Source organism: Schistocerca piceifrons, chromosome 6 (assembly GCF_021461385.2).
Source record: "Schistocerca piceifrons isolate TAMUIC-IGC-003096 chromosome 6, iqSchPice1.1, whole genome shotgun sequence".
In the NCBI taxonomy this organism is placed as follows: domain Eukaryota; kingdom Metazoa; phylum Arthropoda; class Insecta; order Orthoptera; family Acrididae; genus Schistocerca; species Schistocerca piceifrons.
In genome coordinates, this window is record NC_060143.1 from 452563307 (window position 1) to 452582725 (window position 19419).

Here is a 19419-nt window from a genome sequence, read left to right on the forward strand (position 1 = left end):
CTCTTTCTCGGCCGTCCAGAACTTTTCCCTTTGCACAAACACCCATTCTCTGTAAACTGTTTATACCAACATTTTTTAACACCATACTTCGTTCGAAATGCACGCTGAACAACTGTCGTCGATTCACTTCTGCCGTACTCAATAACACAAAAAGCTTTCTGTTGAGTGGTCGCCATCTTAGCATCAACTGACGCTGACGCCTAGTCAACAGGGCCTCAAGCGAACAAATGTACAACTAAATGAAACTTTATAGCTCCCTTAATTCGCCGACAGATAGTGCTTAGCTCTGCCTTTTGTCGTTGCAGAGTTTTAAATTCCTAAAGTTGTGGTATTCTTTTTGAATCACCCTGTATATCTTCACTAAGTCAGTGCTTTTGGTAAAGCATAAGGCAGAAACATCACTCAGGTGATATAATGTTGTTTCTATGTCATTGAGTTTGACAGCAATTAAACATTCTGATGGCGCAACTCAGTTACGTACAGGATATATATTATTTCTTGCTTGGCCACTTACCTCATTTTTTGTACTGGTGTCTCTGTTATTCAGTGTGGTAAATATTCTAGCTTGACAATTAGTAATATTCCGGAATTGGAATCTCCTGTCAATTGATAGTTAATTTCCTAATTGTTAGCACTCTTACAGTGCTATGCTTACATCAGCGTATTCTGTTCTGTTCTATTCTGTAGCGCCTACACATTTTTCTTTGGTTTCCCCAGTCTAGATTTTTTTAGAATTTTCTGTTCCACCCTTTTTCGGTCATCACAGGACTACCCATGACTAGTCAGTGATATAATCAATATTTCCTGACAGACTGCAAAATGCAGTAGTGACATCCATTTATAAAACTGGAGAAAAGGAAATTACTTCTAATTATGGAATTTTTACAAGAAGTCTTAAAAATGATAAATTAGCTTACAATGGGGTGCTGACTGCCTTTTAAATAATCCACCGTGCAAAATGCATCTCCAGTTTGTCTTTCATCAAGAATCCTTTACAAAGGAGAATGAAATCCTGCCAGAGCTGACAAAGACTGTTGTACTGAATGACGATTTGGAAGTGCAGCCAGATACCATTCACTACCCCTCAATATATTTCACATTGGTTCCTACCAACATTTAGGTGAGCCATCAAAGACTGACGAGTCGCCTATGTAACACAATGTACAATTTATCAGCACACTGTATGCATTTCACTCATCCATAGAGACTTTAATTACAAGACTGACCACACTGCCAGCAGGCAGCACTTTCTCTGGTGGAATGTAAAACTCAGTTGTCTGGTGGGTTTCAGCTTTCCATGGCCCTCAGTGTAGTCTCTCATCTTCACTGAGAGCAGAATGTGGAAATGATGAGATTCCATGTGATACTCAGTTGACAGGTGCTGTCCTGATTAATAAGGACATCCTGTATACCATGGAAACAGAAAAAAAAGTTGTATGCCATTCTTGGATGTCTTGGTTAGATACAAGAAAGAGTGCTCTGTGGGGCACTGAGGTTATTGTAAGCCCTCTCTCACAGAATTACATTTACAGTCTTCAAATTGTCAACAATCATCACAAACCGAGAGTGTGCTAGACACCTGTGCATAGGAAACACACTTTTCTATTCTGAGAGTTTAAGGAGCTCACCCATTTGAGCAGTCTTCATGGAATTGATATTCTGCCCGTCAGATCAACAGGGCATTATCAGTAAAGGTTGTAGTGTCACATTCATTCAAGTCCGGCAGGATCACCAGTAAAATCTCAAGTTAAAGCTGTTTTGCATCCACTATTTCAGATTTCTGTCCTTCCTGGATCAGTAAAGGATGATTTGATATAGTAGGAGGCTAGTGTATATAAAATTCCTTCTCAGTGTTGTAAGGCTTGCATAGGTCAGACCATAAGCAGCACGTAAGAATGTTAGACGCAACATCAGTGCTGCACTCACAGCTTGCAACTTATGAAGTCTGCCTCTGCTGAACATTGTGTATCCACTGGGCCTACAGTAGAATATGATAAAACAACACTTTTAGGTACCGCTAATTCATTTTTAGGTTCTATTAGTTAACAGTCCAAGGAGATCTGCTTGGCAGAACAGGTCATTAAATGGTACAGAGGCTGTCAGTGGGGTAATGCATTATTTCCACAACTCATTCTGAGTGAAGATGACAGAGCACACTGAGGAGGTGGCAGCCCACTGGACAGCTGAGTATCACATTTCCACTATTGTAGGTGCTGCCTACTACAAGTATGGTCAGGCATAAAATTACAGTCTTGATGCATATGTGAAGCACGTTAAGTGTGCTAATATATTGTGGGGTATGGACAGACAATGTCAGTCTTTGATGGCTCTACTGAATAGGTCTGTCAAGTACCCAGAAAAAATATTGTGCATGATGGTAATGGACAACTAGCTGAACTCCCAATGAGTATTCAGTACAGTTAAATTTCAAGATTCCCAAAAAGTATCCTGTAATTGTTAAGACTCTTCTGGCCAGTTACATTGCCTGGGGGCAACGTCTGTTTGATAATCTGTTTTGGCAGCTCCAGCCACTCATGGTAGCTAAACATCAGGTTATCAATCAAACAACAATGGACTGGTGAAACTGTGGCACGATGCGCTCCAGACAGTGGCTAAAGCTATCCTGCTGGTGTACTCTGAGACCTTGTCAGGGACTTAGATTGAATAGACCATGAAATTCTGCATGGGAAAAATAATGTGACTGCATTGAAGGCACCTCTCTTTTGTGGAAGGAGTCTTACCCTCATAATTGAAATTAAAGCATCACATTGATAGCGGCACTATAGGAATATAAGGAAACTTATACTGTGCTGCCTGTTGTGATAATGAATGGATTCCTGCTTCAATATTTGCTGTAATGTCTTACATGGTGACTGTTCTAACTCAAGAACACTGTAATTTATTGCTCAAACAGCACACACACATGGAAAACAATGTACAATAGAGTTAGCAATACCCATGTGGCTGGTGGAGGCTTTTGCTCCAGCCTATATATTAATTAGTTCCAACAGGGGGTGCAGCCAGGAGGCTGTACATACAGCTGCTGTCATATTAGCAAAACTGGTGGCTTCCTCTAGTGGCCGTATCAAGCACAAATTTCATGCATAAACTATGAAGCGATGAACACACAAAGTTGGTAGTTACAGTACTCTGTTTCCTTGGTGAAGAACTGAGCACTGTGCTCACATCTATTTCTTCTGTGGTCAACATAGGTCGTTGAGGAATGCGCCGCACTGCACGAGTGTGATGTGTGCAGTGCCCGCCCGCTGTGAGAGGCTGTATGGTAGGATAGGCAGCACCGTGCAACATCCCACTTCCACATCAAAGTCTAATGTCAGGGAAGAAGGTCACAGCAAAGATGGCGAAACATGTGGTGCCAGCTGTGATGGAGATGGCAGCGGGAGAGGTGTCGGCTGCAATAGCACAGGAGCTGGTATCCCACTGTGACCCCCGACAGTTGAAGGGGGCACCCACAGCAGAGAAGACATTTGTGGAAACATCAGCAGTGGCAGCAGAGGAGATGAGGGAACTGACCACGAAGTAGGAGACGGCCGGGCAGATGGAGGATCCAGGAGCGGCAGAAGTGCACCCGGTGCCCAGCCATCCGTGCGAGGTCATAGCTGGTTGATGTGTCGTAACACCCTCTACTTTCAGTGACACATCCAAAATGTATTTTTTCATCTGAGTCTTAAATGTTTGTCGTAGTCATTATGCTGCCCTGTTTGATTGAGAGCAGAAAGGAGGAGCTGTGACACAGCAAACACCACTTTTCTACAAAATCCCAGAGATATGGACTGGGATCTGTTGTCGGTAACTAATGTGTACAGAAGACTTTTCATTGCAAAAATTTGTGACAAAGCAGAAATTGTTACTGCCGCAGAAGTAGGAAGACAATGCATCACATATGGAAAAATAGAATTACAATAATCCAGTAGAAATTCGAGAAAAGATCCAAAAAATGTACATGAATTCATTGCCAAGGCTGTTGTGGATCTGGCCACGGTGACAAAGAAGCTTGGGGAGTCACCTGATGGGTGGCACACTGTGGGCAGGCTACAACAACTTGCACCATCGCCTGGCCAAAAAATATGTCTGTGCACTAACGCTTCTGTGCATGACACCCCCCAATGATTCACATGTAATGAATGTGTAACCTCAAGCGGACACAACTACAACCCAAGGAGTGGTGTCTTCTGTAGCTAATAGCAACATTCCATCCCAAACTGAAATATGATTTCGTAATGAAAAATAATTTTTCAAAGGATCAGGAGCATGGCCCAGAGGTTTGTCCAGTCAGCCATGTTGCACAAAAGAAACAACTTTACTTAAAACAGGATCCGCAGCTACTGGGGCTGCAATTTTAGTGGTAGTAATAGGAAAATGATCAACAACACTTTATGCTTCCATTTCTAAATGGATACAAAGTAGTTTCGCTTTATCAAACTCTGGAACTGGACCAATCGCCAAATGTGACAAGGCGGGAGGGCAGGAACCCTCTGGTCTGAGAATTCACCAATGTTACTGCTGCACCCATGTCCACCAGCATTCTCAATGACTTGTTAAACACACGTACTTCATTGTGTAACCTGCTTTGAGACAGTCACTGCCGACACACTGTTCACAGCCATGTTTGTTTCATCCTCATTCAGGTTTGTAAAAGAGTTACATTCAGCAGCAATGTATCCTTTCTTATAGCAACTATTACATGTTGCTCAGGGCTTGGGACACATGGTCCGTTCTTGTTGAATGAAGCAGTATGGACATCAAGGCTGCAGTGCACAAGGCTGTCGCCATTGTGATGTGGACTTTGGTTGTCACGAACACCGATTACCTCTACAATACTGAGACATCTGCTGGACTGTTGCATTAGTGACTACGTTCCCTTGTGAACTGACTGAAGGCTGGGAGGGGTGAGAGGAATTGATTTTTGAAACTTTGGGCCAGGCTTCTGACTACCTGCAGCCCATGAAACTTCAAATGAATGAGCTATGTTCAATACTTCTGAAAGCATAGGATTTTCACGCTGTAGAGCCCACTCTCAAACTTCCCTGTCAGGAGCAAATCATATGATTGCATCACAAACCGTTTGATTGGCATAGGTTCCTTATGAACATTTGTCACGAAACTACGACAACAGCTAATTCCATGTAGTTCTGCTGCCCATGCCCTGTATGATAGTTTTGGTCTCTTTTGTCAGTGGTAAAACTCCCCATGAGTAGCCATAACATAAGTATATTTACAGTGATAGGTAGAAGCTAACTCGCACCACTGATTGAAAGAAAGACTTGTAGGTTCTTGTAAAGCATTTTTCATAAGTGTCCCAGTCCTTTTCTGCATTACCGTTTGGTGGGAACGGTGGTGGGTATGTTGTTGGTGGGGCCACACGTTGTGCCACTGTAGTTGTTAAACTGGAAATAGCAACTTTCAGCACCTGCTGTGGGTCAAGAAGAGATTTAAGCCTGCCTCCAAGGAAATGAAACTCAAGGGACTAATGAATACCATTCTCATCAACTGTTCTAACCCATGAACAATGTAATTTATTGCTTGAACAGTACACACACATGGAAGGTGAGGTAAAATTCTATTAGCAATACACAAGTAGCCGGTGGAGCCTTGCGCTCTGGCATGTATATTCATTAGTTCCAACAGGGCCACAGCCAGCAGGCTGCACATACAACTGCTGTCGTATTAGTAAGCTAGATGGCCTGTAGTGGCTGAATCGAGCACAAACTTCATGTGTGAACTATGAAGTGGCACACACACAAAATTGGTAGTTACAGCAATGACTTATAGTGGTTTTGCAGCCTTAAAAATTAATGGGATTGATACAGGCAGTCCTCTTCGTCCACCTGTGCCATTCAGTTCATGGGGCTCTCGAGCAATAAGCACTTCAGGTAGCCAATAAAAGACCAGCTAATGTAACTGGCACTGCTATGTGGATGCTGCTATTATAATATAGACCCATAGTGAAGAGGAGTTGGATGTCTTCCTGGTACATCTCTACAGCATCAACAAGAAAATTCAATTTGTGACTGAGAAAAAGAGCATTGGGCAACTTAACATCATTCATTCAATCTCACACAAAGTTCTGGCAATCCCGGCATGGAGAGCCTTCGGGAATATAGCTTATGTTAACAGGCAGAAGCAAATACTGCTGGGTGCTTCTGTAAAGTACAACAACAACAAATTATGTCTATTGCTGATCTACTGATGCTAATAATGAATGTAATGACTTTATATATATGAATATAATAGAGGGAAACATTCCACGTGGGAAAAATATATTTAAAAACAAAGATGATGTGACTTACCAAACGAAAGTGCTGGCAGGTTGCTAGACACACAAACACAAACATGCACACAAATTTTGTGTGTACGTTTGTGTTTGTTGTGTGTGTGTGTGTGTGTGTGTGTGTGTGTGTGTGTGTGTGTGTGTGTGTGTGTGTGTGTGTGTGTGTGTACGCACATTAGGAGAGAAACAGCCACTTTAAAAAGACCGACTGCTCATCTCATCTACTCAGCTGCTGTTTTTTTTCTATTACTTCAAACAAAGCATTGTAACTCTGCAGAGACCAGTATTAGTTGTGTATATACTGGCAAAATCAGGTTCTACTGGATACAAATATTAGAGTTAGTCAGATTTACTGTTAGGCATGTGTACTGTTATTAGTAATTATTCCCTGATCAAAGAAGTCACTTAATTATTTTTTGTGAGCCTATAAAAGTGTTATCAGGCCAGCGACACATTTAATCTCTCTTTATGTTCCATTGAGTACCTAAAATTCACAGCAAATACAATGGAATGTCATGTATTGTACAACAGTTCCCATATTTATCTTTTCCTTTTAAAAAGAGATAGCAAGTAATTTGCAGCTAACCAAGACAAAAGGTGCAAATGAATGACAACTTTTTTAATGGATTGTGTCTGTGTAATCAGTTATGGTAAACAATTATAACTATGCTCACGTAACAGAGTGATGAGCTTAACAAGAATGATAAAATTCATTTTTACTGTGTGTGTCTCTTTTGTCAATAAATTGCCATTAATATTGCCAATAGACATAAATTAGTGTTCATTATACATGTGTATTCATTACCAGGCACCCTCTTCACTTGGCCATGCCGTATTTTGTTCATGTATAACAACTGAAATGATTTAAATTGTGGATACTAAATATTTTCTTTTCATAAGTTCCCTTTTTCCAGGCTGGTAATGTAGTAACTGGAGAAATGGTTGAGGAATTGATACTCTCAGGTGCTGATGTTATAAAAGTTGGCATAGGTCCAGGATCAGTGTGCACAACACGTATAAAAACAGGTGTAGGCTATCCTCAACTGAGTGCTGTAATTGAATGTGCTGATGCTGCCCATGGCTTGCAAGGGCATATAATCTCTGTAAGTATTTTTTATTCACACAAGTTTTCTATTTAGAAAGCCCTGTTATACTTTAATAGCAGAGGAAAAATCTAGCTCTCTGAAGAGTTTATTTAGTTAATGTTCTAGTTATTGAAATTCATAATACATTTACTTACACATGTATAATAAGTAAAAAAATGCACCTTACAAAGTAAAATTTCACCTAACAATATACTGAAACATGTAGATATGTAAAATATACAATAAAAATACAACAGTTTGATTATTGAATTCAAATATTTTGGAAGGCAGCTCCTTCTTGTGGAAGTTTTTCTTCATAATGCACCATTAATCAGCAAGTGTTGTTTATTTATGAGAGCATGTTAAGCTTCATAATGAGGAGAAGAAGAGTTAGGCAGCAAGTGTTGGAATTTGATAGTAGCAGGACTCTGGCCTTTCGAGACTGTGGTTGATCATTTTGGTTGGGATCCCATGTCTGCATTGTGACCATGGAATTGATTGGTTCAGGAAGACTGTACTAAACTCCATACAGAATCCCAATGGCCATAAGTGACTATGCCAAAGATGCAGACATAGCGTCCACTCGGCTGTGCAGGATTGTACAGCCATGTCACAGACCCTAAGCCAGAAAATGGTCTTATTTTCATCAAGAATATCGACACACAGTGCAATAACAACTGGAGCATGGCAACCATTGTAGTCTCTTCCCTTGACAAGGCAGTAGAGTGAGTGACACTGACAGTGGTGTGTGCAATGGCACCCATCATGTTTTCAACCAGGTCCTGGTTCTTTATTCAGCACCATGTGGAGGCTCTGAGGAGACTGAACATTTCCACATTTCATTACTTGTCATCATACAGGTCCAGCACCTGGGGTGGTGATTGGTGTACTGTGGGTTTGCATGGTTGGTAGTTGAGCTGTGGCAGGTCCTGAGAATGCACTGATCACACTGTTGGTACCTAAACTGATTACTTGGCATGAGGCCCAGGAGTATGTCTGACTTTCATGAAATATGGGAACTCCAGACAACAACGTCAATGCCAGGTAGCCTTTGGTGTTGAAAGGTGGCACCAATGGAGAGAGCCCTCTGTTGGAGTGAGTGGCTTCATGTCATGGTGGACAAATCACGTAACTCTTGTCAGATTGCACAACTTGCTTTAATGCAGAGAAATATGAGGGTCATTTCAAAAGTACTGCATACTAAGCATGCATGATCATTATGGTGGAATGATCGAGTTGAAATTCATATTTTAGGTATGATGGTTGTATATTTGTTTGCTCATTCACATACCTGTGTCATGAGTAATTCAGTTTTAAAATGTAAGCTGAAACTGAGTCAGGTTGGATTGCATGTAGTGATCAGTGTTCCTTCATCAAAATTTAATCTCTACTTGGAAGGAACCCAGCAGAAACTTAAAATGCTTTGAGAATGGGAATAGTGTAGTGGATCATAGCACAGCATCATAGTGGTCTGCTCTTGTCCATGAATGCCAGGTAAGCAATGAGGACAAACCAAGAAGTGTAAGGCCATCATCTGCAAATTCACCCCTCACATTATTGTTTGTGACATTTTGAAAGAAGATTGATGAAAAACGTGTCAGGAAATGCCATATGAAGCCGGAATGTCTGTAACTTCAGTCTACAGAGTCATAACTAAAAAGTTAAAGATGAGAAAAGTTGCTGCCAGATGGGTTCTGCATGATCTAAGTGAAGAACAGAAAGGATGTCACAGAAAAATTTCTTCAAGGTTATTGAACAGAAGGAGAACAGCTTCTGAAAAGGATTGTCGCACTTGATGAAACCTGAGTAAAAGATTTTGAGATGGGACTGAAGTCTCAGTTGTAATAATGGAAAAGTTCTGACCCTCCATGCCAGAAAAAATTCTGCTGCTAACACTCAAAGATGAAACTGATGAAGATCTTTGCATGTGACATGAATGGAGTCACAGCTACAAATAGTGCCCCAAGGGATGTCTGTAACAGGTGCATACTACAAACTGTTCTGTGCAAAAATTTTTTGCATCCAAAAATTCGTCAAAGAAGGCCTAACAAGCTTGCAGATGGTGTCTGCATTCTGCACGATAATGCAAGATAGTGTATTGCCTTACCAGTGATAGGAACGATCAACAAATATTGATGGGAAATACTTCATGACCAACCACAGAGTCCTGATATGAGCCCACCAGAGTTAAATTTGTTTCCCAAATTGAAGGAACACCACCATGATAAATGTTTTGATACAACTGACAAAGCTTCCAGTGAGATGACCTGAGTAATTGACAGCTTAACAATGAAGGTGCCCTATTTGGAATATGTAAGTTGCTAAAATCTTGGGAAGCTGTTATAAGCAAGAATGGAGATAATATTGGAGGTGTGTAAAGGCATTTTGTAAAATAAATTATTTTATTCAATTATATCTTACAGTGTGCAGAACTTTTGAAATGACCCTCGTATAACCCCAGTGCATATCCCTCATTAGCTACAAATCAAGATGAAAACAGACATGTCAAACAATGAACAAGATATTTGCCTTAATTCTTGGAATGTATCAGGAGGCATGGTGAATCGTTCTTAAGGGGAGCCGGAATGATGAAAATGACAAAATTAACGTTTTTTGGTTTTTTTGTTATAAAATTATTTGTAGTTTTCTGAATAAAACAAATCAAGTTTCACCCTTCTAAGTGAATTCTAAGTGTTTTTTATCACTGCAAAGTTGACGCACCATGTAAACGGTTGTAGCGACTTGGTGTGTCACCTCTGACAGCGCTGCTCACTGGCTGCAAGCAGGGTATCTTTGCGGAATTAGACAGTGTTTTGTTTTCCAACGTTGTATGGCTTTATCTCTGTGACAAGTGACTGTTCATATCAGTAAACATAAATGCTATACCGTGTTTGTTGAGTTATGGAGTTTGCTTTGTGTTGTTTAGCTGTTAAATTTTGCGTCTTTGACGAATTTTGCTCGTACCTTTTTTACGTATTTGGTTTGTGGATATCAGTATGCCCCGTTTCAGCAATCGAGCGTTTAAGAAAAGGCACAATGAGTGGAAGAAGAATTCTTTTGTTGTTTCGAAGGGAGATGCTGCTCAGACTGCTTCACCGACTACTCCAAATGAATGTGATAGAACTTCTTCCACCAAGAGACTTTGTGACAGCAAAGAAAAATTTGAAAACTGTGAAAGTGACAGTAATGATGTGAATGAAATAATTAACATTTCCTTGCTCTCTAATATTTTGAAACATAACGTATTATGCCAAGTTTGCAAAGAAACAGGACTGGAATTGAAAATAACTTCACACATTGGTTTGGCGCGTAAAATGTCACTGAAGTGTAACAAATGTGCTGCCGAAGTTTTGTTTTCTAATTCTAACAGTATTCCTCATAGTGGTAATAGTGGAAAGAAGGTGTATGATATAAATGTTAGGCTAGTGTATGGCTTGTGTAGTATTGGCAAGGGCAGTGCTGCAGGGACAATGTTATGTGGAATTATGAACTTGCCAAAACCACCAACCAAGTTTGGATTTTATAATGAATTAGTAGGGTTTTCTGCTGAAGATATTGCTCAAGCAACAATGAAGAAAGCAGATGAAGAAGCTGTGACAGATAATGGGAATTGTAGAGATTTAACTGTTGCTTTAGATGGATCATGGCAACGTAGAGGTCATAAATCTCTAAATGGAGTTGTGAAAGCTACCAGTGGAGACAGTTGCAAAGTAATTGATGTTGCTATTCTCTCAAAACATTGTAGATGTAAGGGCAATACCAAGGACGAACATAGTGAAAGCTGTGAAGCAAATTTTCACGGCACGAATGGAGTGATGGAAGTAGAGGGAGTGAAAGCAATTTTTTCCAGATCACACCAATGGTATACTGTACGATACACTAACTATCTAGGATATGGTGATTCTAAGGGATATAAAGCTGTAGAGGAACTCAAACCTTATGCCAATGAAATTCACATGAAAAAACAGGAGTGCATTGGACATGTGCAGAAATGCATGTGGGCTTGGTTGCACAAACTAAAGCAGACATTAGGATCCCAGAAGCTTAGTGATGGTAAGACCCTTGGAGGAAGAGAAAGATTGGCAGATGAAGCAATTGATAGATTGCAGAGGTATTATGGGTGTGCAATTAGGCAAAATACAAGAAGCATTGAGCATATGAGGAGTGCAGTATGGGCATTATTTTTTCATACTGCATCAACAAATGAGCACCCACAACATGCACTGTGCCCCGCAGGTGCTGACTCATGGTGTAAGTACCAATCAGGAAAGGAATAAAACAGTTTGCCAAATGCTGTAATAGATGTAATTGAGCCCATATTCAGAGATTTATCACAGCCAAGTTTATTGGAAAAGTGTTTACATGGGAAAACATAAAATCCAAATGAAAGTGTAAATAATTTAATTTGGATTAGGATTCCCAAAAGAGTGTTTGTACAGATAAAAACATTGCATGTTGGAATGTGTGATGCAGTGGCAACATACACTGAAGGAAACATTATCAAATGTGATGTGCTGTAACATTTAGGTTTCCAACCAGGACACAATGCCATTTCCACAATGCACCTAATTGATGAAGACTGACTAAGAGGTGCAGGAAGAAGAGACAAAAGCCTACAATGTGCAGCAAAATGGAAGAAAAGACCAGTGAAAAGGAAACTAACACTGGAAAAGGAAGAGGGTGCTGATAATCCATCATATGGGGCAGGAATGTATTAAAAAACGTTGGAAGCCATTTCCCGTAGCTTAAAAATTTTCATCTTTGAGGAACATTTTCTCAAAAACTGCTAATAGTATATCAATGAAATTTATACACAATATTGTTTACTTCTTTTCCTTCATTTTTGTAACAAATTGTAAAAAAAATATTGTATGATTCATGAGTTATAGAAGGAAAACGGCAAAATTTTAAAGAAAAAATTAGCATCTGTTTTAAAAAAAATTGTAAAACAAAAACCAATAAATATTTCTTGACATGGCATTATAACTTTGTAGAGAAATATTCACTGAACATGTAGTCCAAATTTCAGAGCAATATGTTTAATGGTTTTATAAAAAATGTTTCTTCTATTTGCGAAAATTAACATGGAGGAGATGAATCGTTCCGGCTCCCCTTAAATACCCAAACATTATTTTTTGTAGAGGAAATTGAAGACCAGTATGTCAAGGGCATGTCAAGAAACAAAATGCAAAATGGATCTTTGGTGATTAAAATGGGCTCCCCCAATGTTGTGGATGTTGTTAACTGTGACAAACTTGGTGACATCACTCTCACAATCCCCTCTCACAGGAACCAAAATATGATTAAGTGTGTAACCTTCCACAGATAAGGGACTACATGCAACTTTGGAAAGACCTAGTGTCAATTTTTCTCATCGTGTTCTGGCCTCAAGATGACAAGGTATATACGGAAGTTTTTATCTGGAATTTTGCAATTGACTTATTACCGGGAAAGTTAAGATTATGGTTTTCTGGTGTTACGTAAAATCTTATGTACAACCGAGCAAGGCGGCACAGTGGTTAGCACACTGGACTCTCATTTGGGAGGATGACAGTTTAATCCTGTGTTTGGCCATCCTGCTTTAGGTTTTCCGTGATTTCCCTAAATCACTTCAGGCAAATGCTGGGATGGTTCCTTTGAAAGGGCACAAGGGCATGGCCGACTTCCTTCCCCACCTTCCGTAGTTCAATGAGACTGATGACCTCGCTTTCTGGTCTCCTCCCCCAAACCAACCAACCCCAACCAACCATCCCCAACCAACTAACCACCCACCTTACATGAGGTGCTATAAGTGAATGAAGTTTGACCCCATGTCATCTATGTTTTATGAATAAAATGTTTTAGATTGCTAAATAAAATGTCTTTATTATGATGATTCAGCATCTGGCATTATCAGATATCTGCCATTAAGATGAAAGAAACGTAAAGAATAAAAGGAATTTGTTATACATCATCAAGGTACAAAAATTTAAAAAGTTAAAAAATGTTTTCACAGGTTCGCTCACCAAATAACCTGAAACTTTTGAAATGAGGTTTAGTATCAATACTAGAATTGATACCTCAATACCTAATCAGGGTATCAACTAAATACTGGTTTAAAAACTATACAGTTGTACGAGTTCTTGCTGGCAGGTGGTGCTGGTGTGGAGGATGTTGCCTTTAAATTTAATATTTTTTTGTTGTTGTTACTTTATTTTTTTCCTTCTGCTTATAATTATAAAAAGAGAAACATACTTTGAATCACAAATATGTACAGTCAAAATATGAACCACGATTAAAGTAAGTGTAAGTGGATACTAAAGACATTGTTTCAAATGGGGATATTTATTCCATGTAGAGATCACCTAAACTTGACAGAGATACTCATTGAATCTGTCAATACAGCACCCACACAAAACTAGTATTAAATATGTATAACATTAACAAAAAATTGCAGTTTTAAAAGACTACACTCCAAAAGAAGGAATTATCTGAATGGGACAGAAACCAGCAGATGTGATGTGCATGTATAGACAAATGTTTACACTTTCAGAAAAAGTGGATGATTTATTCAAGAGAGAGATAGCTTCACCATTGAGCAAGGCAGTAAGGCATTGGTCCACCTATGGGCCTTATGCAAGCAGTCACTGATTGATCAAGTTGTTGGGTGTCTTCCTGAGAGACACCATGCCAAATTCTGCACACTCAAAATCCCAAGCTGGCTGGAGGATCCTGCCCATAATGCTCCAAACATTCTCAATTGGGAAGAGATCAGGTGACCTTGCTGCCCAATTTAGAGTTTTCCAGACACTAAGACAAGCAGTAGAAACTCTTGCTGTGCACAGGTGGAAACTTACTAGTTAAAATGTTAGATGAGGATGGCTTGCCATGAAGGACAGCAAAACAGCTGTAGAATATCGTCGATGTATTGCTATGCTGTAAGGGTGCCATGGATGACAAAGGGCTCCTGCTATGAAAAAAATGGCATCCCAGACCACTCCTGGGTACTGAGCTGTATGGTGGGCGACTCAAGTTGGTATCCCATCACTGTCCAGGGCATCTCCAGACATGTCTTCAAGGTCATCGTGGCTCTATTCGAAGTAGACTCATCAGTGATGAGCCCCATTTCAATTTGAGCCCCATTGACCAGTGAAGATGTCTGGCGATGCCCTGGATTGTAGTGGAATACCAACTCGTCAGTCATTCATCATGCAGCCTGATGACTAGAAGTGATGGTCAGGGTTGCCATTTCTTTTCGTAGCAGGACCCTTTTTGTTATCATCCATGGCTACCTTAAAGCACAGTGGTATGTTGACGATACTCTATGTGCCATTTTGTTGCCCTTCATGGCAAGCCATCATGGGTTTAAATTTCAGCAAGATAATGCCCCCTTGCACACAATGAGATTATCTACTGCTTGTCTTAATGCTTGCAAAACCCTACCTTAGCCAGAAAGGTTGCCAGATCTTTCCCCAATTGAGAACATGTGGAGCATTATGGTTAGGGCCTTCCAACCATCCCAGGATTTTCATCATCTAATGTACACTCTATCAATCAATGCCAAGCTGAATAACTGCTTGCATGAGGGCCAGAGATGGACCATGTGTTACTGACTGGCTCAATTTGTGAAGCACCTTCTCTTGAAAAAATCAGCCAATTTTTTTAAAACTGTAATCATCCTCTTGTCTGTACATGTACATCACATGTACACATTTCTGTCCCATTAAGATAAGTCCCTCATGGTATGTTGTTTTCTTGTCTTAGAGCCTATTTGCTGTTACAGTTACACATGTATAATAAGTAAGAAACTGTGCCTTATGAAGTAAAACTTCACCCAACAATATACTGAAACATGTAGATTTGTAAAATATACACTAAAAATACAACGGTTTGATTATCAAATTCAAATATTTTGGATTCCCTACCTAGCCCAAGTATCAGTAGAGAGAACACAAACAATGGAAAATCCAGAATGGACTGTAACAATGTTATGAAAAGAATAGTTGCTACTCACTATATAGTGGAGATGCTGAGTTACAGATAGGCACAACAAAAAGACTGTCACAAATGAGCTTTTGGCCAACAAGGCCTTTGTCAATAAAAAGATGACAGACAGACAGACAGACAGACAGACAGACAGAGTCTGGCTTCAGGTGCTAGGCTGTAGTCATGTTTATGTGAGCGGCATCTGCATGAGAGTGTGGGAAAAATTTTCAAAAAAGTTTGAAATAATGTGTAAAGTTTGTTGAGAGTTGCTAAGTGCTATCATTCTCAAATACTAAATGAATGCACTCTGAGTAATTTGCATACTGTGAGTTACACTATTTCAAGACATATGCATAGTTCTGAATTTTACTACTTATCTTCTTGCATTAAATCTTCAATATAAGATTGTAGCTCTTAATGACTAGATACTAAAAGTATCTTAAATTTTTAAATTTGGTCTATAATTACATGTATTGTTGAAAATAAAATTTTTGTTGACCCTGGAAACTGTTGTTAACCTGGCAATTGGAACTGTAATGTACAATGTGTCGCAGGAGAAATGGTCAGTATTCAGGGATGTGACAAGAGTACTCTTTGAAAGCAAGAAACATGCTATGCGCATACGCCCTTTTCTAAATAGTTTGAGAGAAAGAAATGGTTTAACGTACAGTTGTTTTTGGACTAGCAGCATGCCCTGTATTTTTTACCACCCAACCTTTGCTAAGTTTCATTTGATTGTTGCTTTCAATATCTTTGCTCAGGAATCTTTTTGCCATGAAAACTGTGATGTACTTCCGGCCTGTACACTTCTTGCTAGATGAGCGAGGGAACGTCTCAATTGTACTTACCCCGATTGCTGGATTGGTTGTTTTAGTACAGTTAACTGGCCACAAAGATTGCCAGATCTTACGCCATTAGATTTTTTGTTTATGGTACTGGGTGAAGTCTGGGATGTGCAAACAGATGGTGAATACACAAAATTAACTACTTGGTTACACCGTGGAATCTGCTGCCCTCATTAAGGAATGTGTAGAGGCACTCAGACAAGCAACAAGCAAGGATGCACAAATATACTGAAGTTGGCAGTGGGATATTCGAACATTTATTGTGAATTGTACAACTGCTGTAATGTGTTGTGTACTGTATCGCCCAATTTACAGAAACCCTAATAAACAACCCTTTGTTGTAAAAGAAGTAGGAAATATAGTCGTCCTGACACTTACGGCAGCTACTGATGACAAAATTTATACTTGTGTTAATTTGATCAACAGGAATGTCATGTGAATAATAATATTTATCATGAAATAGAGACTGAATGAAAGAATATGACAGGAAATGCATCAAAAGCATCAAAGAAATAATTGCAAAATAATTAATAACGAAGGTTAAAGCCCAGATGGTAAATTGGCCTAAGTTAACATTTACCATAGAAGAGAGTTGTAGCCGCATCGAAAAGGAAGTTCGATGTGACTACAATGTAACTCAAAAATGGAAATGTTAGCTTCAGTTGCTATCTAGTCGCTCTCTAGTACTATTGCGATAGTAGCATGCACTTAAGCACTACTAGATTGTCTTAAGCTAATCAAAAGTTTGAAAGTTTTACGATATAGGCTGAAGTATTATTCAGAAGTCATACTAAAGCAAAGTCATCTTCAAACCGTTAGCAAGATAATGGGATACAGAGATTCGTGACGAAATTGAATTGTGTGAGATTTGTGATGGGACTTAGCCTTCATGATACTGAATAAACACGAACATTCAAGGACATTGAAAAAGAAAGATCGCTGACAGACCGACAGAAAAACAATAATTAGTCTCGAGTAGGTAACAGACAAATGCAAACACGAAGAATGTAAAATTGCGCTGAGTTGTCAGAAGTTGTCGTCTACGACAGGATTACTGATGCATACTAAAGCAATTCCCTGAGTGAGAAATCGGTGTGCACTCTCAGCGTAGGGACAATTAATTACAAGGAACAATAAAATTGGATTCAAACTTTAATTCTTCATGTCACCTAAATAATGGACTAGACATTATCATGTATGTTAGTGACAATTAATTGACTATTAGAATATTATGAAGTGAAAAGTGAATTCATAGTTATTTAACAGTGAACAGTCATCAATTTGTCCCAAGATTATAACGCATTCTGAACATTGCTTAAGTATATGTTATCGTCGTGTAGTTATTGAACATGCGATGTAGCGGCATCTTGACGACGGAATAACAATTTATGAACTTAACATTCTCACAATTCCACAGCACAACTTGGGTGGTGGACTGAAGATTCAAGACTTTATATTATTAATATTAACATCCATTATCTAACTGGGCATAATAAAAAAAAGAACTATAGTTAGCCAGTTCGCACAAGCTGAATAGTCTGTTGCAGACTTACAACAAAAGAAAACTGGTGGTCACCATTTCAGGTCAAAGGAGTCATCACGTCATTGAGCAGTGCAATTGCCACGTTTATCAGTGAAGAAGCAAGAGCGGCTTACACATTCTGATGCATTGCTCTATTGAAATATTGACATTAATCACGAAAGACAGTATCTGAAATGGTGACATTGTTGTGAGTGATGGACACCGTTCCATGTCATACCGACAGTGACAACCATCGCCACTGAGTCGTGTCAACTCTAAGGAGACGCAGACGCCACATTATTTGGTGCATACAATGTGGGGCCTGACAGTGTCAAACGACACAATGTGCAGAGGAGGAGGTTAGAATTATTGACTGTGCAGATAAAATCAGTGAAAGTGTCAATACTTTTTCAGAACAGTTTGAGGCTGTGTCTGGAAAGGTTGATGCCTTAGCTGAGAATAACAGCTGTATCACAGAAAGAATAGAGGGATTAACTGATTGTTTGAAAGATTTCGAGAAAAATTCAATAAGTAAAGTAGTTACATATATGCTACATTAAACTAGGAAACTAAGAGGAAGTCTGTCTGAATGGATAGAAAACAAAACAGTAGAAGATGACGGAAAGGTGCGTTCAGCTATTTAGAGTGCCCAAAAGCAAGTATGGGGACAGGTAATGACCAATAATTCTTTGACAGAGACCTTTGTAAAAGAATTTTGGCAAATTAAAGACAAAATTGTCGATGAATGTGCTAATGGCCCTGTCAATCAGCAATTAGTATCACTCGGTCTTCCGAGCAACCGTCAGAAAGCAATTCCAAGGAGGAAAATGAACAAATACGTAACAACATGAAATCAACTGTGAGAGAAAACGCCTGTGAGTGCAACATAGCACGTAAGTAGGGGAACCGTGGGAAACGAACAGCCAATCAGACTAGAAGGGTGATCCTTACATTCAGAGAGGATGCATTTCGCCATTAAAAGTAGAACATAGTATTTTCAAAAGCGAACAGTTCCCGACATTTTCGAATGAAAAGAATAATAGCAACCCCAGAGTATTTAAAATTCCTTTAAAAGAATATTTCCCCATAGTTAGATGGAGTACTATAAATTACAGTTTATAGTATCGAAAATTGTAGGAGAAGTAGCGTTATGGGCCGCTGAAGTCAGAGAGACCTGCAACACGTGTTCTGAGTTTGAAAGATTATTTTTAGCTAAATATTGGTCCTTAAGTAAACAAGAGAAACTACAGAAGGAAGTATACCAACCAGAATTTTACAACTTGAAAAAGGAAATACTTAGGCAGTATTTCAAATGCTATTTTAATAAGATGCGTTATTGGACCAAACCGATTTCGAGTAGAGAAGTGATTTGAATATTGATGGGCAGGCTTCCTTTAAATATTCGCGAAAAACTAATTCATGTTCCTGTCTCTGACATACAACAATTCCTATCAGTAATCGATTCTATCGACATGCTGATGGAGGATGCTAAACAGTGGCATAGTATAACAATAACTATTATTATTCTAGGAATAACACAAGTAATAACAACTGGAACAGTGGCAATCAAATTAAGTCGTCTTCCAGAATTTTACCGAAATTACTGTAATTCTAAGAGCAGTAATGATCATTTAGATCGCGGACAAAAGAAAAATCATTATTGGAACATGAATTACCAATATTCAAAAGGGAATTTTGTTTTGTAGGAAA

The 19419-nt window shown here is 39.2% G+C and overlaps 1 protein-coding gene across 4 annotated transcripts in view; it reads left to right on the top strand.

Moving 5' to 3' along the window:
- The window catches only part of LOC124802783 (GMP reductase 1-like), a 96353-nt gene that overhangs the window by 33494 nt on the left and 43440 nt on the right, over positions 1–19419 (top strand). For all 4 annotated transcript variants that reach the window (XM_047263782.1, XM_047263780.1, XM_047263783.1 and 1 more), the window contains one exon: positions 7207–7395. In XM_047263782.1, coding sequence (XP_047119738.1) covers positions 7207–7395 — 189 coding nt within the window. The remainder of the gene's footprint in view (positions 1–7206; positions 7396–19419) is intronic.